We start from the raw sequence: 26,921 nt of genomic DNA, 5'->3' as shown, positions 1-26,921 counted from the left end.
GCATGCGCGCTGCGGCGTTCGGCGCGTCCCCGGGGCGAAGATGGCGGCGTTCTCGGGTACGTGGCGCGGCCCGGGCGGTGTCACCGCTGCGGGAGCCTCTGCCCGTGCCCGCGCCTCTCTCCTCTGTCCGCCGCCTCTCTCTTCTGCCCGCCGCCTCTCTCTTCTGCCCGCCGCCTCACTCCTCTGTCCGCCGCCTCTCCCCGTGCCCGCCGCCTCTCTCTTCTGCCCGCCGCCTCTCTCCTCTGCCCGCCGCCTCTGACCCTGCCCGCCGCCTCTCTCTTCTGCCCGCCGCCTCTGCCCCTGCCCGCCGCCTCTCTCCTCTGCCCCTGCCCGCCGCCTCTCTCCTCTGCCCCTGCCCGCCGCCTCTCTCCTCTGCCCCTGCCCGCCGCCTCTCTCCTCTGCCCCTGCCCGCCGCCTCTCTCCTCTGCCCCTGCCCGCCGCCTCTCTCCTCTGCCCCTGCCCGCCGCCTTTCCCCCCTGCCCGCCGCCTTTCCCCCCTGCCCGCCGCCTCTCCCCCCTGCCCGCCGCCTCTCCCCCCTGCCCGCCGCCTCTCCTCCCTGCCCGCCGCCTCTCCTCCCTGCCCGCCGCCTCTCCTCCCTGCCCGCCGCCTCTCCTCTCTGCCCGCCGCCTCTTTCTTCTGCCCGCCGCCTCTCCCCGCGCCTCTGCCCCTGCCCGCCGCCTCTCTCCTCTGCCCGCCGCCTCTCCCCTCTGCCCGCCGCCTCTCCCCTCTGCCCGCCGCCTCTCCCCTCTGCCCGCCGCCTCTCCCCTCTGCCCGCCGCCTCTCCCCCCCTGCCCGCCCCCTCCCGGGCTCCCCGCGGCGCGGGCGCAGCTCCCCGGCCTGCCTCGCCTGCGGGCCCGCGGTGCTGTGTGGCTGTGTGAGTCTGCAGGTCGAGAGGCCTGCGGGGATGTGGGTGCCTCTCCCCGGCTCCTCGGGCTTCTGCAGCTTGTCAGGAGTGGTTATCCAAATGAGTTTGCTGGTCTTACTGCTTGTGTGGATCCCGCAAAGGGGCTGCTGAAGGGTCAGGCTCGCTCCTCGGGCTGACTGGTTTCAGGATCAGGAGATTATTCTTAACTCTTCTGTGTGTTACAGCGGATAAGGGATTTAATAGGAGAATCTCTGCTCAGTGATACAGTTTAGCAAGTTTTACAGAATCGCAGACTATTCTGAGTTGGAAGGGACCCACAAGGATCATCGAGTCCCAACTCTTTAAGTCAATGGCTCACAAAGGGGTTTGAGCCTATGACCTTGGCATTATTACAACCTCGTTTTACATACATATATATATATATATGATAGCAATACAATATATAAGTGTATTATATTAGTGTGTGTTATATTAATATATATTTCTGCTCGGTGATACAGTTCAGCAAACTGTAAACTATATATATGGTAGTAAAATCTGAAAGTTTACTGCTGAAGAAGGAAGCATCACTGTTTGTGTCCCATCACCCCAGGTGTGCACACATATGCACAAATAGGCAACCGGTCAAGATCAGGGTTCTGTCAAGTTTTAGTGTCTCTGAAGTCTTTGATTTGTTTTTTTTTTTAACTGAACTTCTTATACCTAATCATGAAGGGGAATGCTGAAGCTTCTTCCCTGATCTAGAGATGGCTTTCAAGGCTACACAGTAGGATTCATTTGGATGTAGCTGAGGAAAACATCATGGTATTGTTGTCTGATGAAACCTGCATATTGAATTAAACTATGTGATCTGGATGTATATTAGAAACAGGAAAAATAAGGTATGGGTTTATTAATAATTTACAATCAATAGCCAATTTTATTGCTATGGCAAAGACTTTTTGGTGGTGCAGATTGCCTAATTTTGTAGGAGTACAGGCCAGCACTTTCAGATATTAAAGCTGATGCTGAAAGGGTTTTTGTTCTGATTTTCACATTTTGTAGATTTTAGGAACACAGTAGTTGTAGATTTTTAGAGGGTTAATATTTCTAACAGTTTAAGTCTAATGCCTTTCTATCACTACTCCTGTCCCAAAAGAGGGAGCTCAAATTCCTTTAGTTAATTAATCTTGTTTAGACTCCTTTCCAAGGTAGAGCTGAAAGATATCAGAAGGCCTACAGAATGAAACATAAACACAGGTCAGAGTGACCCAAAAGCCAGAACTGGATGAACTCCAAGAGACCTTTGTGTGCCCGAGGAAGAAGAGCTGATGAAGACAGAGGGTCTTGACGACCCCAGACCCAATTCCAGGGGGTTGGACCAGGGGTGGGACTGGGGCTGGACTGAGAAATGTGTAAAGCAATGATTGGAGGGATCTTATTATAAAAGCCATGGAAACAAGAACTGAGGCACATGCATGTCATCCTGTATTCCTGTGGGCTGTAGGCCCTGGACCTTTACTTTTTATCTTACCCTACACTAACGTGGCTCGAAGTCCTGTTTTTGGGAGGAGGGGTCATTCACGGCATCAAAGCTTTCTGAAATCACATAACAAATAAAACATGTTTCTTGTAGTATTTGTTTAACAGCAAATGGAAGCATAAGTTTTGGCTGGACACATCCCTGTATGCCAGCCCAGCTCTCACTGTGTGTACATGTGTGTGGTATGTCTGAAACCAGCATGTGGCAGGGCAAAGGTCAGAATGTAAAGGCTGTGTTTAGAAAGTTGCTTATTTATAGTTCAAGGTGTTGATTTAGAGTAACTCCATGTACCCGAGTCCAGAGAAGAGCAGCAAGGCTGGTGAAGGGACTGGAGCACAAACCCTGTGGGGAGAGGCTGAGGGAGCTGGGGTTGTTTAGCCTGGAGAAGAGGAGGCTCAGAGGTGACCTCATCACTGTCTAGAACTACCTGAAGGGAAGTTCTAGCCAGGTGGGGGCTGGTCTCTTCTCCCAGGCACTCAGCAATAGGACAAGGGGGCACAGGCTTAAGCTCTGCCAGGGGAAATTTAAGTTGGAGATCAGAAAAAAATTCTTTCCAGAGAGAGTAATCAGGCATTGGAATGGGCTGCCCAGAGAGGTGGTGGATTCACCATCCCTAGAGATTTTTAAACGCAGATTGGACGTGGCGCTGAGTGCCATGATCTGGTAAATGGACTGGAGTTGGACCAAGGGTTGGACTCGATGATCTTGGAGATCTTTTCCAACCCAATCGATTCTATGATTCTGTGATTCTATAAATTGTTATTTTGATGGTATGCTACTGTCGTTTGGGTTGGTTAAGATCTGCTTTCCTCTTGTACTTACTGAGTAGCTGCAGGTTTCTTTTGTTTTCATTTTTAAATACAGATAATTTGTTTATCTAGATACAAACACTGTGTTGCTTCGTATTTAACTTGTCTCTGAGGTATAGCCATCAGACCTTGATGTGAGTTTACCAGAAGGGTTTTCCAGGGAAAAAAAATCTTTCAAAGGTGGATGTGATTAAAAACTGTATCAGAATGAAAACATTGTCTAGGTATTGTATGTGCTGTGTGGAAGGCAAGGTTTGGTGACTTAGAGACTTTATAGGATACAGGATTTTTTCTTTTAATTTTTTCAAACTGTTTGCACCTCACCTCTAATAATCAAAGATAATCAGAGTTTTCCCTGTTATCTGTGTAAGCAGTTTCTTTAAATGTGCCAAGATAATACATTGACCTTGAAATGGTTCTTGGTTCCCAGTGTGTTTCCTTTGCTGCTGTATCAGCACCTGCCCGTCTGCTCAGAGTGTGCCCGAGTTACCCTGCTGTGAGTGGGGACAACTCTCAGAACTGTAGAGAACATGTCTTATCAGTCAGTGGGTTCTGTAGTGAAGGCTGCACGTGCTGTTGCCGAAAAGAGTGATTTTCCATTCCTTTTAGCTGTAGCTGGCAGTGTTGACACTTGGCTGTCTTTGGGGCTATGTTGAGGTAAATAACACTTCTTGTTCCTTTTTTTCTTGTCTTACAGAAATGGGTGTTATGCCTGAGATAGCTCAAGCAGTGGAGGAGATGGACTGGCTGTAAGTAGGAGTGCTTTTGGGCCTGGCAAGCTCTAATTTGCCTTTCATCAATGTATGACATGATTCTTAAATACCTCTGGTGTCACATTGAAAGAAAGTGGATATGTGTTTTCCTTTAACTGTCATTGCATTTCATGCACTTTAGTGTGAAAGACTGAAGAACATAAATTGTGACAGCAGTGGTAACATTTCAATATGAACAAGCAAAGCATGACTGCTTATGTTTCACTTCTTTTGTTTGATAAAAGACTCTGTGCCTCTGGTTTATTTATTATGTATCATGGGATTATTGGATGAAACTGTCACATAACTCATGCTAGTTTAGTAGATGTTTTTCCAGATTGTGATCTAAGTTTGTCTTCCCAGGCACTCAGCAATAGGACAAGGGGGCACGGGCTTAAGCTCTGCCAGGGGAAATTTAAGTTGAATATCAGAAAAAAATTCTTTATAAAGAGAATACTCAGGCATTGGAATTGCCTGCCCAGAGAAGTGGTGGATTCAGCATTCCTGGAGGTTTTTAAACTGAAATTGGACATGGCACTGAGTGCCATGATCTGGTAAATGGACTGGAGTTGAACAAAGGGTTGGACTTGATGATCTCGGAGGTCTTTTCCAACCCAATTGATTCTATGATTCTGCAAATTTAATGCTTGTGTGTCACACATAAAGAAGTTGTTACTCTTGATTTTGGTTACTTGTTTGGCCAAGTTGTTTCACCTCGGAGTTAATTTTGAGTTGTCATTTAGAATGTTATCAGTATGGGTCAATTTAGTGTATATCGGGGGGTTTTTCTTTTATCAATAGTAGCAATTAGCTGTGGTTGTCTGAAAATGCTGGTTGCATTTAGTTATCTTTACCTTCTTTCCAGTTTTGAACAGGAATCTTGTGAATGAGGGCTGTGTAAGTGACTTTAAAGGGAAAATGCTTTGAAGAAAGTAAAGGAATATATAATTAATCTTTTATTTTTATAGTTTAGCACAATGATGTGAGATGGAGCCCTCTTGTCAGAGTGAAGGTGAATCCATTCCATCCACTGGTCACTTCTATCAAGCTACATCTCCTTTTCTCTCCTTGTAAATGGCTATCCCTGTACATGGAATCCTCTTCAGTTCTTTATCTGCAAGTCAGGAGGAATAACATTTGCCTTTTATATCTTGCAGATGACCATAGTTTCTGTGAACTCTTATATAAGCAAAAAAAATCTTTTTTCTGCTGATAACACTGACTTGTGTTAATGTGTTCTTTCCTCTAGTCTTCCTACAGACATCCAAGCAGAATCCATCCCACTGATCCTGGGAGGCGGTGATGTACTTATGGTATGTATCCAGGATAGCCCTAGTCATAGAAATCCTCTCTTTTAATTGTTGTTTGTGTGGTCAATTTCATTATTTCCAGAAGGTTCTATAGTTAGGCTCACTGTCCTGTCCTTTTCCACTAGAAAGTATATTCTTCAGCTAAAACCCTCTGTGAGTTCCTGGTGTATTTCCAGCTGTTGTTAGACATGGGATTCATTCTTTTTAGGCTTTATTTTTTTGTCTATTTGACAGACACTACCACATGAATGAGAGCTGTCTGATTTCATCTACTCTCCTTTTGTCTGTAAACACCTGAGGTAGATCTGTCTGGAACCTGACTGATACTGCCTAAACCAATGCTGCAGTGTCAATAACCTTGAAGGCACCAGATTAGTGTTCCTTGTTCATCATGTCTTTTATGGATCTCTCTGTTCTTGGTTCCATAACCAGAGTAACACTTTCTAAAAAGTAAACTTAGTTTAATAAAGTAGAATTCTGTAACACTCCTTACGGTCCTACTTAACTTCTCACTTTTTCTCCCTTTAGGCTGCTGAAACTGGGAGTGGAAAAACTGGTGTAAGTAATCAAATTTAAATTAGCAGAAAATAAAAGTCTTAAGTGGTAGAGATGATATGTATGCACATCTACAGGGAGAATGTGTATATGTACCTAACAATTATTATTCATAGTCTATACCAGCATAAGCATAGGAATGTTTTTAAGTGTTTCTGGTCCTGGGTATTGCACCTGAAAACCAGATGGAAATAACTGTATAAATTGTGGAATGAAAATAGCTTTTCATTTTTAGGCTTTTAGCATTCCAGTTATCCAGATTGTTTATGAAACACTGAAGGACCAAATGGAAGGCAAGAAAGGAAAAGCCACTATTAAAACTGGAGGGGGAGGTGAGTTTTTAGATGTCACACTGCTTAAGTTTGGAACCTTCTAAAGTGAAGTTAACTTGCCACAGGATAAGTGTTTTTTCCTTAATTTTGGATAACAGAGTATCATCCCTTAGAATTTTATTAAACAGTGAATATAAATTTACTGATGGAATCATGGAAAGAACTGGTGTGCATTGGACTGCAGGCTCTTAGTAATGCTCTTGTCTTCAGCTTAAGGCTGGCTGATCTACACCTTGCTTTTCAGTGTTCTTCTGAAAGCCAGACTAGTTTAGTGCCAAACCAGACTAATTCAGTGCCTTGCAAGATGTGAAGTGGTGGTAATGTCCAGCTTAAAAGAAGTTAAAAAATTTTAAAAAATCTTTCTGTTGCAGGAATAGATGAGACACCTGCTGTGACACCACAGAGTTGATTTGGGCCTCTTAAGTGTTCTTGAGCAAAAGGCTCTTCTGAGCTCAAACTTAATTTTGTGTGGCTGGGATGGCACACAGTTTTCCAGTTCTGCTGTGCTGACTAGAGCTGTTGCATTCCTTCTGACACCTTGCTAGGTTTGGAAACATCTTGAGTTGCTGCATGTTTATGCTAGTCAGGCCTGAACTGAGCAGGAAATGCACAGGGCCAGAACTTCATGATACCGAGTAGATTGTAACCGTGATCGTATCCTCGCAGTATTTTAGGGTTTATTATGCATCCATTGAAATAAGCTGGCAGCTGTAAAGCTGATCACCATGTCCTGTCTATGGTATACAGAGATTGAGTTTTATGGAAGTGACAGTATCTCACAACAATGTCCTGAAGATGTTACAGAAGTTCTCATCTTTTGTCTTCATTATAACTACTGCTACAGTGGTGAAAGTCCAATCACTTTAACAAAGAAAAGTAAAAATCCTCTTTGAGAGAATATCGTATAAATACACTCAGTAAACCTGATTGAAATAGCATCTTTCTTTCTTTAAAAAACCTTGTATAGACTTTATTGCAACGTGTTATTTGCATATGAAAAATGAAGTCAGAAATTTTATGTACATGCAACTTAGCTCTGTAGTAATGACATTTTAACTGATGTCCTGAAAAATATCTTAAAGTAAGCTTGAGACAGAAATGGCAAATAATGCATTTCAAACTGATTGCTCTTCATGTTGTTCTGGATATTTTCTAGCTGAATTTGATTGCGATTATACGGGAAGTCTGGCTTATTTTGTAAAAGTCTTCAGTGTTTTAATTCTATTTTTAAATAACTTTATCTATGCTCTCCTTAATGGAATATCTAAACTTCCCCAAATACCTTTGCATTGTGCATTTGTGCCCCTCCTTCAAGTTGTAGGCCTTCATTTTGACCTCCTATGAATTACATTGGAACCAAGATATTTCCCCAGAAAATTAAGCCAAACAGTGTAGAGACAATGTGAACTTCTCATTTGAGTTCTCCAGGCTTGCCTTGTTGATTTAATTCCTTTTTCTGTTAATGTATTTCAAACCTAGTGCTCAATAAATGGCAAATGAACCCGTATGATAGAGGATCAGCTTTTGGTGAGTTGTTCTAATGTTCACTTGTTAAAAAAGAATAAACTAGGGGAAAGCATGCATGATGTTTTATTTTAAAAACAGTCAGGAAGACAATTTCTTTAACTAAAACTGTCTTGTAATTTTCAGCAATTGGATCAGATGGTTTGTGTTGTCAAAGCAGAGAGATTAAAGAATGGCATGGATGCAGAGCAACTAGAGGCGTGACTAAAGGTAGATATAAAACTGTTTTGTGGAGACTCTTCTAGAAGAGTTTCTACTGAAATGCCTGCTTGTCACCAATTGCTACTAATGTTGATGGTTGCATTTTAAATTTGCTATCTGTTCAAATTTAGTGTTAGCTGAAAACTGAAATGGCAAATATCTCTGGTTTTTTCTCCTTGTGTTGTATTTTCCTTGATAGGAAACTGAGTTAGAGGAGACAGAATCATAGCTAATATTCATCAGAATGCAATTTATTAAGCTGTTATTGTCAGGAAATAGCTGTGCGCACAGTGCTTTCAGTGGTTTCCTTGCACACTTCACACAGACACGTGCATACCGAAGTTCCGTGGTTCTGTGATTGCAGCACAGTTGGGATGCCAACATCCCAACATTTGACTCAGAAGCAGAGTCATCCTGATAGTCAGTGGTTCTCGAAGGGTGTTGAGAAACAGTCTCATTTCATCAGGTGTGCAGATAATTGTATAGTCTGTCTTTACAAAACATTCAGTTGGATGAGCTTCAGGTTGCACTGGCAGTTGTTGGTGCTAATGCATCCTGGTGGTCTGGTACTGATTCGGCAGAACCTGCTGTTCCAAGTCTATCAGTTCTCATGGATTTGGTAAAACCTCTCTATTGCTTATCACTCCTTTTACACATTACCTCTCAGCATACACTTAGTCTCTTTTGCCTGCTGTTTCTTCCTTCTATACACAGATAACAAGAGAACCTTTTCACACAAATGCAATAAGGGATTTTGTGACACTTTCAGCAGGGGCAGGAATGTTAGACTTTCATAGGCTTGGAAGTAGCAAGACTGAACCACCTTGATGAATTCAGGTATTGGTTTACATCCTTTCTTTTTCTTTTAAAGGGAAATACTACTATGAAGTTTCCTGTCATGACCAAGGCTTGTGCAGAGTTGGTTGGTCAACTATGCAGGCTTCATTAGATTTGGGTGAGTTTCCTTTAAAAGAATCATGCAGACAGTTTTCATATTCACATGGAATGGTTAGAGTCCTAGTGTTGCAGAGAAATGGGCTCCTTGGGAAGGATGCCAATATCAGGGAGATGAAAACTTTTTGTACAAATGTTTTTTGTCCTCTGATAGGAAATCTGCTTCAGTAGTAGCAGTGTTTCTTGCCTTCTGTGACTTTCTGCCTTTTAGTTCAGGTTTTTGTTTGTTGGTTTTTTTTGTAAGGATTACTGGAGACTAGTAAAACCAATAAATGTGCAAAAATTACTGGTTTGAAGTCTGTAGTTAGCACTATGTATTATTTGTTCACATGGTAGTGTTAGAAAGATTTCAGTTGCTGATGCAAAGAGAAAAAAAGCATAACCTGTTCACCAAAAGATAAAAGCCTATGCTTTGTTTTCTCTTCAGGCACTGATAAATTTGGCTTTGGCTTTGGTGGCACTGGTAAGAAATCTCACAACAAGCAATTCGACAGCTATGGTGAGGTAAGCCTGAATTGTGTTTGGTAGAAACATTATTAAAAGTTTTGCATGTTGTTTTTGTGCTGTAACAATCAACTGTCTTTTGTAATAGTGCTCAATTGTAAGGGAGGTTCACTGGGCAAAACTACAATGAAGCACTGAAGCATTTTTTGATAAAAGCTTATAACAGATTCAACAAAAGCAGTTATCAGCTTGAGACTTATGACTGTGGCTAGACTGCAAATATATTGATTCTTATCTAGAAGTTGAAACTTCTCTGTATGTTACTAGTTAGAGGATACCTGATCTCTGGGATTTGTGTCCTGACTTATTTCAATTTTAGCTTGAACAATCCAACCCATTTGTATATCATTGTGCATGTCCAAGTGAGGGCATTGTACTCTGTTCTCTTGTAGTTAAAGCAGAAGTAATTACACAACTCTAATATGTCAAAATGTATAATTAAATTATAAGACATAGTGGTGCACTACTTCTGCTTTTGAGCTGGGTTTGCCATTACCTTGATGTAACTTCTGAAATGTCTGTCTACTGGGAATAACTGTGGTGTCTTTTGTGTAGTGTGCCAGTTGAGTTCAGATTTTGAAGCATAAATTATATAAGTAAGAGTATTGCAGCAGAAACTCAAGTCTTTTTTGTGGTATTAATGAACTCAATGCCATGAAAGTTGTAACTTTTGGGACTATTGTATTACAGCATTTTTAATAGTGTCTCTTGAGCTGTTGATTAGAAACACTTTGTAGTATATAGATTTTATTGAATACCTTTACAATTAACAGATGTCAAGATATTTAAATTAGGTACTTAAGTATACACAGTGTGCATATAGCAGCACTTTCAAGAGTTAGTCTTTTAATATAGTCAAAATATAGGTTTCTGATGCCATGTTTGGTGCTCTAAGCTTAGACTTGGATTGGCTAATAAATACATGACTAATGCACTTTTCTATAATGCAGAAAACTTCCAGATAAATGACTTAAATATATCATTGTCAGTGTGTTTGGAGTTTAAAATAAATTTAAAGCAGTAGTAAATGTCTAAATATCTAAGAGCAATTGGGCAGGTTACAGAAAATTTGTAATCAAATAAAAATGTGCAGGCTGTTTACAGTGGTCTTACTGGAGTAGATTGAACTTGGTTCTCTCAAGAATCAGCATTAGTAGGGAAAAGTGGGAAATCTGAAAGCTGACAGAATGGGAGCACTAAAGTCTTCCTAATGCACTGAACATTAAAATCTCTCAGCTTCGTAAACTTTTTCTTTTTTTTTTCAGGAATTCACTATGCATGATACAATTGGATGTTATCTAGACATAGATAAAGGACAAATAAAATTTTCCAAAAATGGTAAGTTTTATTCAATTTCTTCTTTATAATTTTATTGGGATACTTGTATTGGGAGAGGGGCAGGGAGAGGAACGCACACACATGCAGAGTCTGACTGAACTAACCCTACTTTCAGGGAAGGACCTTGGCCTTGCATTTGAAATCCCTCCACACATAAGGAACCAAGCACTTTTTGCAGCTTGTGTACTGAAGGTAACCTAAGAATATCACAGGTCTTCAAGATTGTTATGATTGTTCTGGGTCTGATAATGAACTACTTAAGGTGATAAATTTGCATGGACACCTACAATTACTGTAAATGTACTCAGTTTTCTTTGGTCTACCAGTATTCACTACTGAAGTGCTGTCAACTGTGTGTTTTAGCTCTAAGTACCATTTAGGTTAAATGTTTAAATTAAAATTTAATACTTGAATATGAGGGTAGAATAGCATGGATAATTAGTTCCAAACACCAGTGCTGTCTGTGATTCAACAGATATAAGGAAATAGCTTGCAAGTGACAGAATTCCTGTTTCATTTCTCTTGAACTCTTAACATTACAGTAATGTAGTAGTGTGTCTCTCTGGAGTTAAGTCTTCCAGAGTTGATCTCTGAAGAAATAAAGGCTTTAGCAAAACGTTTAGGTCGTTAGAGAAATGTAAAACTTCAGAAAAAGTGCTTTGTTTCTATTGGCTTTTTTTTTGCTTGTTTGTTTTTTTTAAGTCCTAGCAAGGTTTCCATGGCCACTTGTGGAAGGGAAATGTGTAAGACAGGGAAGAAAAAGACCTGTCCTCCTTGTCTAGCTGGTTTCTCATTATTTAACTGTTTCTCATTTTATCTGGTCTTCTGAACCTGTGTGTATGACACAACTTTGTTGAAATCTAGAATGCTGAATTGAAATTCAATTTTGGTGAAGAAGATTTCAAGTTTCCACCAAAAGATGGCTATATTGGCCTTTGCAAGGCTCCTGATGGTAGTGTTGTAAAATCACAGCATTCAGGTAGGTTAGATTTTTTTGTTGTTGTTTAAACTTCTCTTGTTTCTTTTTTCAGGTTTGTGTTACTGAGTGCCTTTTGATCCCTTTAATTACTAGCAGTAAGATCTTGAATACAGTAGTAGTGAAAAGATACTAGTGCTTTCTTTATGCCAAAGTTTCATCTTAAACCACCAATAGCCTTCAACATTTTGAATTTAGAAATGCATCAGTTGAGAAGTTCAACTAAGTTACTCAGCAGTGTTATCTTAAAAATCAGTGTGCATCTTTATGCTCTGCAACAGAATGAATTATCCTCCAGGACCAGTATATCCACTGATAATTTCTGAATATTAATCTGAAGCTATTCATGATTGAGTGAGCAATAATATCACCCTTCAGTGGAAAACTTAGAATGACACTGTTTCAATTATTAGTTGAAAATGTAAGTATTTTTCCAATCAAAAATTCTAGGGTAGGAATGTAGTTTGTCTTAATGGCTGTTTTTTTCCACTTAGGAAGTGCACAAGTGGTTCAAACACAGAACCTTCCAAATGCTCCAAAAGCACTGATTGTAGAACCATCAAGAGAGCTGGCAGAACAAACTTTAAACAATGTGAAGCAGTTCAAAAAATATGTTGATAATCCCAAATTAAGGTAAGGTAAAGGGAAATCTCTTAGTTGCATTTGTGGTATTGTCTGTGGATGTGACTTCATGGCGGGATGCGTGGTGTTCCACTCTGTAGTTCAGTGAACCTTAATCTGCAGTGCTGCTCTTAGTAGTTTCAGTAATAATCTGCTACCAACCAACCTTCTGACTTTTCAGCTACAGTCAGACCACTTAGGGGCTTTTTTTTAATGTGTTTTATCTGTGGACTGCCTTTTTCTTCTATGATATATCTGATGCGTGAGGGTTTTTTAATTATCAATGATGTTAATTAATATGATATGTCACAATGTTTTTAGTCAAGAAAAGCATATCTGCTGACTGCCCTTTCTTGAATATCTTCCTGTGCCCCCCATCGCCCTCCGCCCCCTTGTTTTGTTTTTCGTCTCCAACAAATAGTTACATACAGGGTCTGCTCTGTTTACATTAATGTGTAACAGGACAAATTATCATGGACATGCAGTTCTGAAAAATGAATCTTCTACAAGTTGCTTTGGTTTAAAGCTGCTTCTGTTTTGACTGTGCTTTCTAAAAATATTTTTGTTTACAAGAGTGTATTTTCTAGAATTGCAGAGGAGTAGCAATGAGAAGAGGCAAGGATTCATTTGGTTTACTGTTTTTTGCATTTCTGACTTTAAAGAACACAGGAAACTATTAACCTAACATGTTATTTTTAAGGTATTCTTAAGGAAAAAAAAATTTTTAAAGACTAAATTGGCTAAGGTGTTAATGTGTTTATTACAACAGTAATAATACTATTTGATAACAAATCTTTCACTTGAATTAAAATACAGTACATATAAAGGGATGAGTTTCAAAATTCATCTTTTCATATTATTTTGTTCTTAAAATTACTATTCAGAGTTGTTAATCATTAGCTACTAACAAGAGAATCAGTCTTCAGCCAAATGTTTAATAAACCTTCTGAATATAATAAATGGGTAAATGTCAAATATATTTCTGTAATTTTAGGGAACTGCTAATTATTGGTGGTGTTGCTGCAAGAGATCAACTCTCTGTATTGGAACAAGGAGTAAGTTGTATGTTTTTTTATATGATTTAATAGTTTGGGTTCTGAATAACTCATGATGATGCTTGAGAATATTAATGGAGCTTCTTGCAACTCCTGTAAACCTGTTAAAAAGAGAATGTGCAGTGGATAACAAGCACATGTTGCACCAGTCTAGCAGTTCCTCTACTTCCATGACAGTTGTCAATACAAGTGCTTATAGTACTTAGTCAAATTCTGTTGAAGCCTGTGTAGTCCTGAAAATTTTAAAATAATGGTGTAACTGTTTGTTATTTGTCCTTAACCAACAAGACAGTTTTCCTGCTAACTTCTGTTCCATGTTTATGTGACAAAAACTTGTCTGCAATTACCAGGGTCAACATACACTACAAATCAGGCCTGCATAGAAGGACTGGTCTGGCTTCAGCAGCATGGAATGTACAATCAATTCAGTTATGCTGTAGGGAGAACAGAGTCAGGTTTTTATTTAAGGCTCACTTTTGGAAGTGAGAACAAGTCCCTGTTGATAAATTTTCCCATGATTCTAGCTGCCAAAATAAATATTTTCTCTTAAACTTGCTTGGACTGGAAGATTGGTAGACTTTCACGTGAGTGCTAAATTCATGGTCATGAACCCTTCTCTCAACGAAATCCTAATTTATTTCTATAGTTAATAGACTTTGTGTCCTTTCACAGTGAGAAAAGTTAAATTTATTTTAGCCCCATTTAAAACCAAATCTGTTTGTTGGCTTTAGATAACCAACAGCTTGGGGGGAAGGGGAGGAGAAAAGGGGCACAACACTTCCCAAAATAAGGGAAGGCTTCCTCCTTGAGGCAGATTCTGCTAATGAAATGGTGGCCATAGAGCCATGTTTCATAGAACAACAAAAGGGTCACAGAAATTCAGGTTGCCCAGGGAGGCTGTAGGATCTCTCTCCTTTAAGATACTCCAAAATGTATTAGGAAATTACCTAAAGCATGTGATGATTTGCATGTGGTGATGGGTGGAGAGAACACATGACCTCAAAGAAACCACTCCAACTGAAATTACTCTAGGATTTTATGAAGTTAGAATTAGTAGAAAATAAGACTGATAATTGTCTCCTGGTGTTAAACTTAGATAAAACTGGTAATGCCTGTAGTTAGTTATGGGACCAATTCATACTCTTCATGTATTTCATAGGTGGATATTGTCGTCGGAACTCCTGGACGGCTGGATGACCTGGTCTCAACGGGGAAGATTAATTTATCTCAAGTTAGATTCCTGGTTCTGGATGAAGCTGTATGTTGAGAACTAAGTGCTGCTTAACTTTTAAATGCAGTATGATATTTGCAAAAAGAGTCAATGAAACGTTGTTGTATAATATTTGATATTTCAGTGGAACAACAATTAGCTACCTATGGACTGTTCCAGCTTAATCCTCTTGTTGTTTGTAACCATAGTAACCTACATACTGGTTTTTCCCCTCACAGCCTCTCTGTTGAATCTGTTTGAAATTTTTCTGATTGTGAACACAGTTTGAAATATATTTCTCTAAGTAGTGAGTGTGTCACTGTGTGGGGAACTTGTAGGACAAACACAAGATCAGAATGTTGGTTAACCCAACATGTCTTGAAGCCAATGAAAGTTGCAGTCAGTATGCTGTGAAATGGGTGCAACTCTCTGGTCTGGTGTAGTACAAGTGAACATTCACTAGGATTAAATGGCTTGGGGTATTAGTTAGGAGAAGCTGCTGTTCTTGAAAATACCCCAAATTTTTACTGATTTCTCCATAGCAGAAAATATTCCAGCCATTCATTGACCTGTTCAGCTAATTAAAAGCGAGAATTTCTGAGACTACAGTGTGTTGCTTATTTACCTCAAGTGTACAGACTGAGGAATGAAAGAGAATTGCAGCTTTATTTCTTTTATTTTTTTCCTATGTAGGATGGCCTTCTCCTCCAGGGATACTCAGATTTCATAAACAGGATCCACAGTCAGATTCCTCAGATAACTTCAGATGGAAAGAGACTTCAGGTATAAAATGCATTTGTGGTTTTGGGTTTGTTTTGTTGGCTTTTTATGGGTTTTGGTTTGTTTGGGTATTTTTTTTATGTGTGTTGTGTGCTCTGCTTTGTTGTTGACTATTACTTGGCATGGACTGTGCTTCTTTGTAGTGGAGTTTGTTACAGCTCTTATTCTAACTTACAGTTGTTCATTGGATTCAGTAATTGCCTGTGAGTATATATTCCTGTGCTGATAATCTTGATTCATCAGCTTTCAATAGTTCTGCTTTCTTCCTATTGAATGATTGGGTCTTTGTAAGAGAATAGTTAAGCAAATTATTTTCTATCTTGACTCTTGCCAGGTGAGTGATTCCTGTGATAAGGAAGTTCAGTCAGGGACTCTTTCTGTTGTGCTACAATACACTATTCAATTACAAAACATTCTTCCAGTTCTACTCTCACCTTTTTGGGCTGGGAGAATCAGTGGCATCCATGTATCTCTTCTCAGGTGATTGTGTGCTCTGCAACACTCCATTCTTTTGATGTGAAGAAACTATCTGAAAAGATCATGCATTTTCCCACCTGGGTTGATTTGAAAGGAGAAGATTCAGTCCCTGAAACTGTACATCATGTAGTTGTGCCTGTGAATCCAAAAGCTGATAAACTCTGGGAAAGGCTTGGCAAGAATCATATCAGAGTAAGTGAAAATTAAGGTTATTTGTCAATGTTTACTTATTTAACCTTCAGAACATGGGCCTAACTTCTGAAGGGTCTTTGCTGGCTGTTGACTCAGCTTAGTGTATCTGAGATGGTTTGCTCAGTGGCAGTCAGCATCACATTGGTGATGTTGTAACACTGAGTCTGAACAGCTAAGTCCTATAAATGTGATTGAGGAAGAGCCTGATAGGATAACAGACTGATTTGTACAAGAGAACTGTGACTCTGTGTTGCTTGTTCACTCATTTCACAATTAATGGTCTGTGGCCTAACTGTAGTTAGTACCTCTCTTTTCTCACCAATAAGATGGATCATTCTGTAAAGTAGTTTTGTCTCTTAACTGGTATGAGATGAGCCATTTTTAGAGGAATGGATTTCGTATCAGACCACATTGAGACTAAATTCTACATTCACCTGACACATACCTGTGTGAGAAGGTGGTAGTTATTTTTCAAGTCTTTAGTCTTCAAATTCTGAATAATCTGGGGCCATATTTCATTCTCAGCAGCTCTTGTGCAGTTACAAATCTAGAGCCCCTAATCTCTGGAACCTCTATTTGTCAGATTTCTCAGAAACTTTTCATTAAGTCTTAGTATGAGTTTCTTTCTCTTGGATTTTCAGTTAATACCTGATTCAGCCTGGCACAGAGAAAAAGATAAGAATCAACTGTGTTTGTATGATTTAACCATGTTTTACAGTATTTTTTTTCAGATTTGTTTGGGGTTTGTTTAATTCTTCCCCTTGTTCAAAGGTATTTTGTATCCACTGTCTACATAAATCATTTTATTTCCCAAGTTTTATGTGCTTAAACTCAAGACTTTTCTTTAGCTAAAGGTAGATTAACTTGTCTGGTGAGAGAACAGAGTGCTAAGACTACTTTTAAACTTTAATTCCTTGCTAATTATAAGTTAATAGAGTTAAGCATTTCCTCTGTGAAGTGTGGACTAATGACTTGGGGCTGGGGGGGTGTTGTTTGTGTTTTTTCTAGACTGATGAAGTACATGCAAAAGACAATACACGACCTGGTGCTAACACTCCAGGTAATCAGCAACACTAGTTAATAGCTTGTGAAATAACCCTTTGGAAATGTTATGAAGTAATAGCTTCTGAAATACTCCTTTTAAATGTTATGAAGTAAAGGTAAATTATAGTAGATATTGGCCTTTAGTCATGTTCATCCAAATTTGTATTTCTGTATTTCCATATTTGTGAAATGTGTTTCTGTAACTGGGGAGTAGGAAAGAAACCCTTGAATATATATTTTGCAGACTTGCAACCAACAGGTATATGTTGGTGTGTATAAGAAATCTGTAACTTCTGAGTGGTTTTGTTCTTTCTGTATTATATCAACTTGGAGCACATGATAAGGTGATAATGCAGGAGAGAAGAGGTTTAGCATGCTTGCTCTGGTAATAAAAGTTTGTACTGGAAGGCTAGAGAAAACTTTAAATGTAGAAAGTGCAAAGGTTCTTCGTGTTTTTAAACAATTTGAGTGAAATAACTGGTTTACTTTTATTTAGAAATGTGGTCTGAAGCTATTAAAATTCTAAAAGGAGAATACACTGTTCGGGCAATCAAAGAGCACAAGATGGACCAAGCCATTATTTTCTGCAGGACTAAAATTGACTGTGATAACATGGAGCAGTACTTCATCCAACAGGGCGGAGGTAATATTTATTTCATGTGAATCTTACTCTGCTCGCTTTCCAGTCTATTTCAACAGGAAAATTTTGTGACAGAAGGTCACCAACATTACAACCCCGCACAAATAAAATTGTTCTTCAGGTTTTTTTATGTACTGACTAGGCACAAAGGACAGGGTTTGGTAGCAGGGAGCTGCAAACTGCCCTGTACCTGTTCAGACAGCTCTGAAATGGCTGGAAATAACCCACTGTGCACCAAAATTTGAACCAATGAGAGGAGTATATGGTGCCTCTGCTGAAACATAGATTAGTAAAAGTGGTAGTTGGTAAAGGCAAGAGACATGGGAAGAAATCTGTGTGTGCAAATGTGCACACATAAAGAGACATATATGGAGAAATGTGAGAGAAAACAAGGAACAGTGAAAGGGAGTGGGAGGAAAAAGGTGAAGACACACATTTGAAGAAGTGGGGAAAACTAGAGTAGGAAGGAGTGAGGAGAAAGCCTGGGCAGACCTGCTCTGGGGAGGAGGGAGGAAAGGTGTATTAAAGGTCATGGGCTTTTTCCCCCAACAGTGCCTGTGTCAGTAATTAAAGTAATTAAATATTAATTGGTAATAAATTAATTGAAATTTCTGTGAGTTGAGACTTGCCCAAAAAAACAGAACTTGGGAAAAAGTTATAGATAGTTCTCTGTCATAACTTATTATTGATGTTATTAATGCATGTCAATTTTTTCAGGCCCTGATAGGAAGGGGCATCAATTCTCATGTGTCTGCCTGCATGGTGACAGAAAACCTCAAGAAAGAAAGCAAAACCTGGAAAGATTTAAGGTGATGTAGCAGATTCTTGAAGGCTTTTTTCTCATTTGGCAATATCTGAATTCATATATTAATCTGTGTTCGTAGTTCTCCATTTAAAATAAATTGCATTCACATGCTCTGTGTCCCACCTCTGAAACTCTGAGGCACAATTTCTGTAGGTGCAAATCTGTAGTGTCAGTCAATATGATCTTTGTGAGTTTCAGTTGAGAAGATTGGTTTTATTTCAAAGTAAGCCTGCTAGCTTCAAGCTCTGTAGCAATTACATTGGTTTTGAAAGTCATCAGTGCTTGATTATTACAAAAAAGTTATTTAAATATTAAACTTTGGTTTATGCTGTTGGGGAAAGAAATAAGGATGTAAATTGACCTATCTATTCATGCTTTTTTGAAGTGTTCCTAAATGTACAGAGACACTTCAAGGTGAACTAAGTGTGAAGGATTATGGTTTCATTGCCTGGGATTTTGTTTGCTTTATTTAGCACAAGACTTGTTTACAACTATGTTTTTGTAGAGAGGAGATGTCCGTTTCTTGATCTGCACAGATGTTGCTGCAAGAGGAATCGATATTCATGGTGTTCCATATGGTAAGATACAACTCTTTTAAACTTAAGCTATTGAATTGTACAGAGCTACAATATATTTGTAGTCCTGTCAGCTGGTTAAAACAAATTTGACCTGAAGCATAATTTAAAAAGTTGTAGATGTTAAAGGCTTAAACTAGACAATTTTTAATTTGGTTGTTCACTATACCTTCTCAAATATCAAGTCATGTTCTGCATTGTTGGAGATTCTTCATTTGATTTTTCATTTTAGCCAAAAAGTAATCTTGGAGAAAGCAGTGTGAGATTGGAAAGCCTTAAGTGTAGGTATTGCAGGTAATGACACCTGACACTGTTGCAATAACCCAAAGTATGTACATGGGCTAAGGAGGGGAACTGCAGCAATCAAAACCTTGTTTTAGGTGTCTGGTCTCTGACCTTAGCTCATATATTTTAAAAAAATCTTGTGTTGTCTGTGCATTGTGTCTGTTTAACACAGTTATCAACGTGACACTTCCTGATGAAAAACAGAACTATGTTCATCGAATTGGGAGAGTAGGCAGAGCTGAGAGGTATGTATGTGTTCAGAGTAGTCACCATGATTTCTTGATATTTTTTGTTATTGTTGTTTCACAAGTTTGCAATAGTTATTGAAATACATTGCTCTATCCCTTTTCCATTAATATTTCAGGATGGGTTTGGCAATCTCCCTTGTGGCAAAAGAAAAAGAAAAGGTAATTACACTCCACAGCAAAGGTGAACGGACATTATTTACTGAAGTTCTATCTACAGCTGCTAACTGAGTTTAATGTCCTGTATTGAAAAACTGCATGTTTGTCCTTGCTTGATTGAAAGGGAATTCAAACAAATACCTGAATTCTTTTTCATGTTGTAGTTAGTCAAAATAAACATACTAAACTACATCTTACACAGTTTGCAAATTGTTTTCTTCTACTTCTAGGTTTGGTATCACGTATGCAGTAGTCGTGGAAAAGGGTGTTACAATACTAGACTGAAGGAAGAAGGAGGTTGTACCATATGGTACAATGAGATGCAGGTAAACATTTTACTTAACCAGAATATTCTAATTCCTCTAAAAGACTCCATGATATAGTTCTTGTTTTCGCTGTGTAGTTGAAGTACAAGACTAGTTTTGGGGTGTTGATAACCTTTGATTCCATTTTAAGAAGAAACTGGAAAACTTTGCAAGTTGTATGTTCTGTAAGTTGTTTAAATATAAAAGCTGATTTTAATATTCCAAGCTAATTCTGTTGGAGTCTTTCTTTCAGCTTTGCTATAGTCTGCTAAATTGTTCAGAGTTATGTTGTGTTAGTTACACACTTTTGTTTGGATGATTTGTTGCAAAATTGTAAATAACCTAAAACATGTTCCTCTGACCTGGAAATAGTGTAATTGAATAGGTTTTCATTGGGATTTGTATACCAACTATGAATGCTTGCAACTATGAAAGCAATAGTTCTTTCTATAATAAAGAAGGACAAATGATACATCATCTTTGGTAAAATAAGCTTGGACTATGAGATTTTTGTTATAAAGTAGCCTCATTCACATAAGTAGGGTAGGGTGTGAAACAATGGCTGCTAGGTAGGGTAAAAACATACTGACATTGGAAATGAACTTGTATAGTCTGAGGAACAAAAAAGTGTCAGTCTTTGTTGTCTGCGACCCAGTTGTTTTCTGTGTACTGTTCATGTTGAAAATGTGTACTATTCATGTGAATGTGACTGTTCAGAACACTGGTTTGACTAGTCTTGAACTGTAAAGGTACTTATGACTTTTTATTTTTTCTTAGTTGCTGGGGGAGATTGAAGAACACTTAAACTGTACTATTGCCCAAATTGAACCAGACATAAAAGTACCAGTGGATGATTTTGATGGGAAAGTTACATATGGGCAGAAAAGAGCTCTGGGTGGTAAGCAATGAACTACTGCAGAGTAACTTGGCTGTGTGGCTCTCAGTTTCCTGGTTGTCTCCTGTGTAACTGCTGAATGATAGATTATAAAAAGCTTCAAGTTCTTTGCTGTCTTCTGCATTTGTTAGATGCATCCTGTGGGTTGCAAGTGACAAGAGTGTGTGTATGCCTGGTTTTGTTTTGTTTGGTTGGGTTTTTTTAACAAGTTAGCTAAGTTACTTTAACTTTCTGAATGTGGTTGAGCATTGCTAGTTCTGCTGAAAAATGGCTTTGAACACATAATTTAGATTGTGTCTCTTTTGGCAGGTGGACTTTATAAAGGTCATGTGGATATTCTGGCACCTACAGTACAAGAGTTGGCTGCCCTTGAAAAGGAGGCTCAGACATCTTTCTTGCATCTTGGCTATCTTCCTAACCAGCTGTTCAGAACATTCTGATTGTGCCACACTTGAGACAAGGCTTGAGTTAATAAATACTCTGCCCTGTGAATAGAAAAATCCCATACCGTTTGAGTAGCATAGATAGAAAATGATTAAAACTAAATATACTTCTTGCATGATGAACACAGTGTTCAGCACTGTTAACTCGTGAGTTAGCTGTTGTCTTAATAAAATAAAACAAGTCAAAGATGAAATGGTGTGTTTGCTCTTTTGTCTTGAAGGATTAATTTGAAGAATTGATCTTTGCATAGATTTTGGTTTTTTGAAAATACCAGTGTAGTTAAGCAAATCTGGGGGAGAGTTTTATATTCTCCAATGAAAAGAATTAGTTACAATTACTTAACTATATGTGTACTTTTTTTTTAATGGTGAGCTTTTTAAAGATGCATCCATATTCAGACAGCTGTTTAAGATAAAAAGAAAAAAACCCAGACCTGAAGTATGTATTTGAAGCTCTTGGTTATATCCTAAACCCCTACATCTAGGCTCATAACTGCATTTTAAGTCTGTAATTCTAGATTTATCAATGTGTCTTAAATTTCTGAAATGGATCTTGTACAAAGAATTCTACAATAGCCTTGAGTTCATAGGGGAGTTACATGCTAGGATCAAAGCAGTTCCGAAATCTGCAGAAAAAGCTTTTTCATGCAGCTGTATAGATTCTAGTACTTAATGTCACTGTGCTGCTTTCAAACAGATTGAATTCGTTCAGGTAAAGTTAATGTAATCTGATTTACAATTATTTTTTCTTTTAGCTTTTTTTTTAGTGTCTCTTCTAGTGATAATTAGAAATTTCAGTGACTTTGCCTACAAATTGCCTACAAATGTCACTGGTTATTGGGAATGTCAGACAGCTGAGAATCAAAGCAACCTTTTGCCTTCCTCATGAAGACTTTTTCACAGAACATTCCATCCCCTTGCAGAGAACAGTGACAATCAGATTAAACTTGGGTTGAGCAAATAATTTTTTTTGTGAAGTGTTACCTGGAGGGGGCAGACCAAGAGTCCCAGGTATTATAATAAAATACACAAATTTCTCATTAATTTAAACAAATTAAATTACTCCATGTGCAGTGGCTGTGTGATGTTATCTGATCCTGAGGAGAAGGGAGGTCACATGGGATGCTTATCATTAGAACTTGGGAAGAAAAGTTCTACCATGTGTTGCATTGGTCTTGTCAGACAAGTAATGAAATCTGCACACCAGAGGTCAATCAAAATTTGCAATGCTTAAAGTAATTTTTGATATGGAAGAAAACAGATGCATGCTTGCTAATTGAAGCTGAGAGTAAAACCAGTTTCATCTAGTTTAAATTAGACGAATATATTGGGGAATACTTTTAAATTGGGAAATGGTGAATAGATTGAATCAAAGTCTCATGAGAATTGATCTTTTTGTTGGTCTTTGTGTAACACTAAATTTGCTACATGTTCTAAGTACTGATATCTTTCAGGATTAGCTATTGGATATCCAAATTTCAATAAATAATTATAAATCAAATGTTGTAGGATGAGGGAAGTACAGGGAGGAGAGTTTCTGGTTGAGAAACTGGAGGTTGCCTGAGATATCAAGAACTTCACTTTATCTTATGCTAAACAGTAGAAAATCTCCACTGCCCTAATGAGTAATCTCTAGAAGTATTTAGATGAGATGGCTCATAAAGTACTTGTAATTTTTTTGAGGGGTCTTGTCTGGGGTTTTTATGTTACTTCCAGTTACTGCTGTCTTAAAACACTAAATAGATGAACTTATAAATTTTTTTCAGAAAACAAGGTTATTAAAAAAATATTAATAAAATAGCTGAATGGAATTATACCAAATTAATTTCAGACAACTGTCCCTGATATGAAGTCCCTGGATGTTCCCTGTCTTACTCTTTTTATTTGAAAATGCACATGCTTTTACACCTAGTAACAGTGATGAGCCATATCTAGCTAGATTGGCAAGATCCAAGTTAAAAGCTTTAACTGCCTCTCTTGAACCAAGCACTGACTTGCTTTCACATCAGTCACGATATGAGGATGTTTTCACAGTGGAAGTTCAAGTCAACAGGATATCTAAGAACAGAATATTTCAGCATCAGGTGGTGGACTTTTCATAGGGAATATTCCAAGTAATAGAGAAAAAGAGAGTTTTCTTGTTGAAATTGTTACCTTAATTTGTGCCTTTATACGTAAAGATACATATATATGTAGGCTGTTCTGCATTAAGTACACTACAGATGTGTGACGGAGTGGGTGGGTTCCAAATGCACTCATTGTCCACTGAGTAGCCATTGACTTCCTCGTGGTGGTGCTGATGTCTCGTGGATGGCTGGAGAGGCCTTTCCTACACCAGCCTACAGCTTCCAGCTGGGTCAATTACATTCTCCCTATTTTTTTTTCTCTTTAGAAACAAACAAACTCCTAAACAAAAAGAAACTTAAAGCTGTTAGAGCTGTTTGTGTGGAGCACAGACTCACAATGAAGGGGCCTTTGCTTTGCACTGACTGACGTCTTGTCACAGCTTGAATAAACGTGCAATCTAAACTGTTCGGATTGTTAATCTACTAACTTCTGCTTTAAATGGTTTGTTCCTCCTCTGGATACAAAGCTATTTTTTGCTACTGTACATGTCAAATCTGTGTTTATTTTTCTTCTCACTGTTAATAACTAGTGCTGGCTAACTGAACACAGCACCAAAAAATAGGCTTTTATAAGTGCCCCTGGCAGTATTTGTTGCAGTTTACTGGTTTTAGAATTCTGTAAGCAAATCCTATTTAGGCATGCTTGCTGTGTTTCAACTTTTCTGTCCAAAAGGGAGAAATATGGGAAAATCAAGATTATCTAAGGTAAAAGGAGTAAAACTAAAATGCTGGCTTTAAACTTTTTTTCCCTATTTATATTTTAATAATAGATATCAAGTTGGCTTAGGGAGAGATTTTTGTTTGGTTTTTGAGTTTATCGCTTGCTTACTGGAACACCCTTGTTCAATAGCCTTGTATTTTTTACTAATTTGCTTTAGTACAATGTCTTTGAGAGAACTCACATTCTTATTGGATGATTAACTATTCATTTATAACTACTGTTTGTAATCTTTGTTTTCCTTTACACTCCTATAAAGGTTCCTTTTATGGAAGGGAAAAGGATACAGATGGTGTTTGCCACTAAGTGTCCAAACTGCTGAGCTGGGGCCCCCTTTTAGCGAGCTCTGAAGGCAGAAGTTTGCTGGTCTCTTATTCTTTAAGTATGGTTCTGTTTTGCTACTGTGAAAGCAGACAAAATTGCTGCTGGCAACACAAACTTGTGCTCCAGTCTCCTCATGTTTATGGAATCACCCATACAAATAAATGTGCCTGGTCTATTTGAAGAGGTAATTGGCCTGTGGTCACTACCATATGTGAATTTCCATATAATGCAGTAAGCTGGGCTCCTGCTTAAGCCAGTTAGCAAAATAGCTGCATCTCAAGTAGATTAGATAAATGTAAGAAAGGGGAAAAATGGGGTGGAAGATTCAAAGGATGAACTTTATCAAGAAGTGTGTACCCCTCTGCTTTGTGCCTCTGTTTGTAGGTAGGGAAAACTGTAACACCTCGGACACTTCAAGAAACCCTTTATCACTGCAGTTACAACAATTCTTGTAGACAAAATGAAGTTATGCAAGTAATGAGGGAAAGGAAAAACTAGCCTGTGTAAGGCATCCTCTAATAAGTTGCTTGAAAGCAAAGTTACTACTTTGCAAAGTTGCTGCTTGTTGCAAGTACTAATGCATTCAGTGAATGATGAGCAAGCTCTTTTCTTACTTACTAATATGTGTCTAAAGCCCACTGTGCTTCTTGCAGTGCTTTTTGTCTATACCTCCTGGTTTCTCACAAATGTGTCCAGATCCACAGCTGGAGAAACTGAGGTAAAGAGATGCAGAAATCTACTGAATGTCAGCCAAGACTGGCAAGAATTGTCATAGTATCTTTGCAGCAGTAATATATTAAAGGCCATTTTGAGATACTCAGCACGTGAATGAGTTAGTCTTTTTCATAATGGTTGTTATTGGAGAACATGAAGGTACGTACACTCATGAGGCATATCCCATGTCTGCTGAGCACTGCTGCTTGCTGGAGTGCCCAGGGTGTACAGCAGAATATTTCTTGTCCTAAAGGGATGTGCTTGATCTAATGTTTAGCAGAAAAATTAAAAGCAGAAACAGCTAACTTGATACATGGAGAACATATTGCTGGAATTCAGATTCTACTGAACATTGAGCTAACACTATTGTGGTGATAGGAGGATATTCTGCCACTCTAGAAATTACAGGTATCCCTCCTAGGTGCTGTGTTGGACCTGCCACAGATGTACAGAAGATTCTGGTAGCCTGGAGCATCTAAATGGCCTCAAGAGCTTGTGTTTATATAAACTTGAACCATCCTATATCTATAACAAAGTTTAATTTAAAAATTCTAACACATATGAAATTGTCATAGTACTCATATTTCATGAACTGTGTTGCCTCTGCAGTCTCTGTTTGCTATCTTTTGATAGCACTGAAATGTTCCAGAATTGTGCAGTGGTGACTTTCTTCTGTTTGCTGACTATTGCAATACACAAAACTCAATAAAGAATTTAGATGCTATCAATTAAAGCAATCCTTCCACAGATCCCTTGTTAGGAACCAGCATCCTTTTAACCAAAGCTGCGACTGTGTTAGAACTCATTCAATTTATTGTATGAGTAATAAAGAATAATAAGAAGAACAACAAAAACTAATAGAAATTACATCCAAATTGCTTTTGTTGGCATTTGTTGACTATTTGGTATTTTATCAGTATTATGAATAGCTGTTATTTAGGTTTTAAGGAATGTTTTCTATTTTAATAACTTTGGTGATTGTGTTTTGGTTGTGACAGTTCCTCTGAATGATAATGGTATTTTTAAATTAAATGCTTCAAAATAGGAAGCTGAGAAATGTTAACATACAATGTATAGAATTATGCTTTAAATAGCTCTGTAAAAATGAAATAGTAGACTGGAGGGGTTTTTTATTGAGTCTTAACGTTTAAAAGAAATCTTAAATTGTTCTTAGTATCTTTGTAACAAGGACTTAGCAGTATTTGGCTGAAATGGTTAAAAAGAAAAAAGTATTCATCTGCAAGCAGTGGTCCTTGGTGATATTTCTAATGGCCTAGAACAGTGAACATAGAATTTCAATTCAGTTATAAAAACTGTAAATTAGTTTGAAGTCATCTGTAGTTTTCTGTCAGCAGCCCAAACTCTGGTTAGGAGTTTTGCCAACAGCCATTGTTGCCAGGTGGTGCTTTTACGCTGGAGACTTCATTTAGTCCAAGTTTCTAAAACACAGTAATGCTTAGTATATGGTAAATACACTTAATTTTTCTGTATTTTCTTACTAAGTTTTAACTTTTCTGGTATGTATGTGCCAACAGTTGTTCCTGATGGCTTAAAAATAGTCTTTATAGCTAAAGAATGAAAAAGTACATTGTTAATCTTTCCCTATTAAACTTGGGAGTTTTTTTCTGAATAGTGACTGTGGTATCAGAGGCTTCCTCCATGTGTT

The 26,921-nt window shown here is 38.4% G+C and overlaps 1 protein-coding gene across 1 annotated transcript; it reads left to right on the top strand.

Annotated features, from left to right (window-relative positions):
* On the top strand, positions 1–21,567 carry DDX1 (DEAD-box helicase 1). Its single transcript, XM_071548326.1, has 26 exons — positions 1–56; positions 3,894–3,945; positions 5,198–5,261; positions 5,787–5,816; positions 6,049–6,145; positions 7,625–7,672; positions 7,796–7,879; positions 8,742–8,825; positions 9,252–9,328; positions 10,594–10,666; positions 10,782–10,858; positions 11,531–11,645; positions 12,137–12,275; positions 13,258–13,318; positions 14,478–14,576; positions 15,222–15,311; positions 15,789–15,977; positions 16,986–17,037; positions 17,518–17,664; positions 18,379–18,470; positions 18,972–19,044; positions 19,499–19,571; positions 19,691–19,733; positions 19,961–20,056; positions 20,813–20,933; positions 21,240–21,567. Exons 1-26 carry the CDS (start codon positions 41–43, stop codon positions 21,368–21,370), a joined length of 2,223 nt encoding a protein of 740 aa, XP_071404427.1. The 5' UTR covers positions 1–40; the 3' UTR covers positions 21,371–21,567.
* The last annotated feature ends 5,354 nt before the right edge of the window (positions 21,568–26,921 follow it).

This window comes from Pithys albifrons, chromosome 2, assembly GCF_047495875.1.
Source record: "Pithys albifrons albifrons isolate INPA30051 chromosome 2, PitAlb_v1, whole genome shotgun sequence".
NCBI lineage: Eukaryota > Metazoa > Chordata > Aves > Passeriformes > Thamnophilidae > Pithys > Pithys albifrons.
The sequence above is the reverse complement of the archived record's forward strand: the minus strand, read 5'-3'. Positions and strand labels throughout refer to the sequence as shown.

Excerpts from the sequence above, each read along its gene's own strand:
- DDX1 (XM_071548326.1), top strand. Across the intron at positions 14,577-15,221 it reads TCCTGGTTCTGGATGAAGCT|GATGGCCTTCTCCTCCAGGG; the intron begins GTATGTTGAGAA and ends TTTCCTATGTAG. Across the intron at positions 20,057-20,812 it reads TATGGTACAATGAGATGCAG|TTGCTGGGGGAGATTGAAGA; the intron begins GTAAACATTTTA and ends ATTTTTTCTTAG.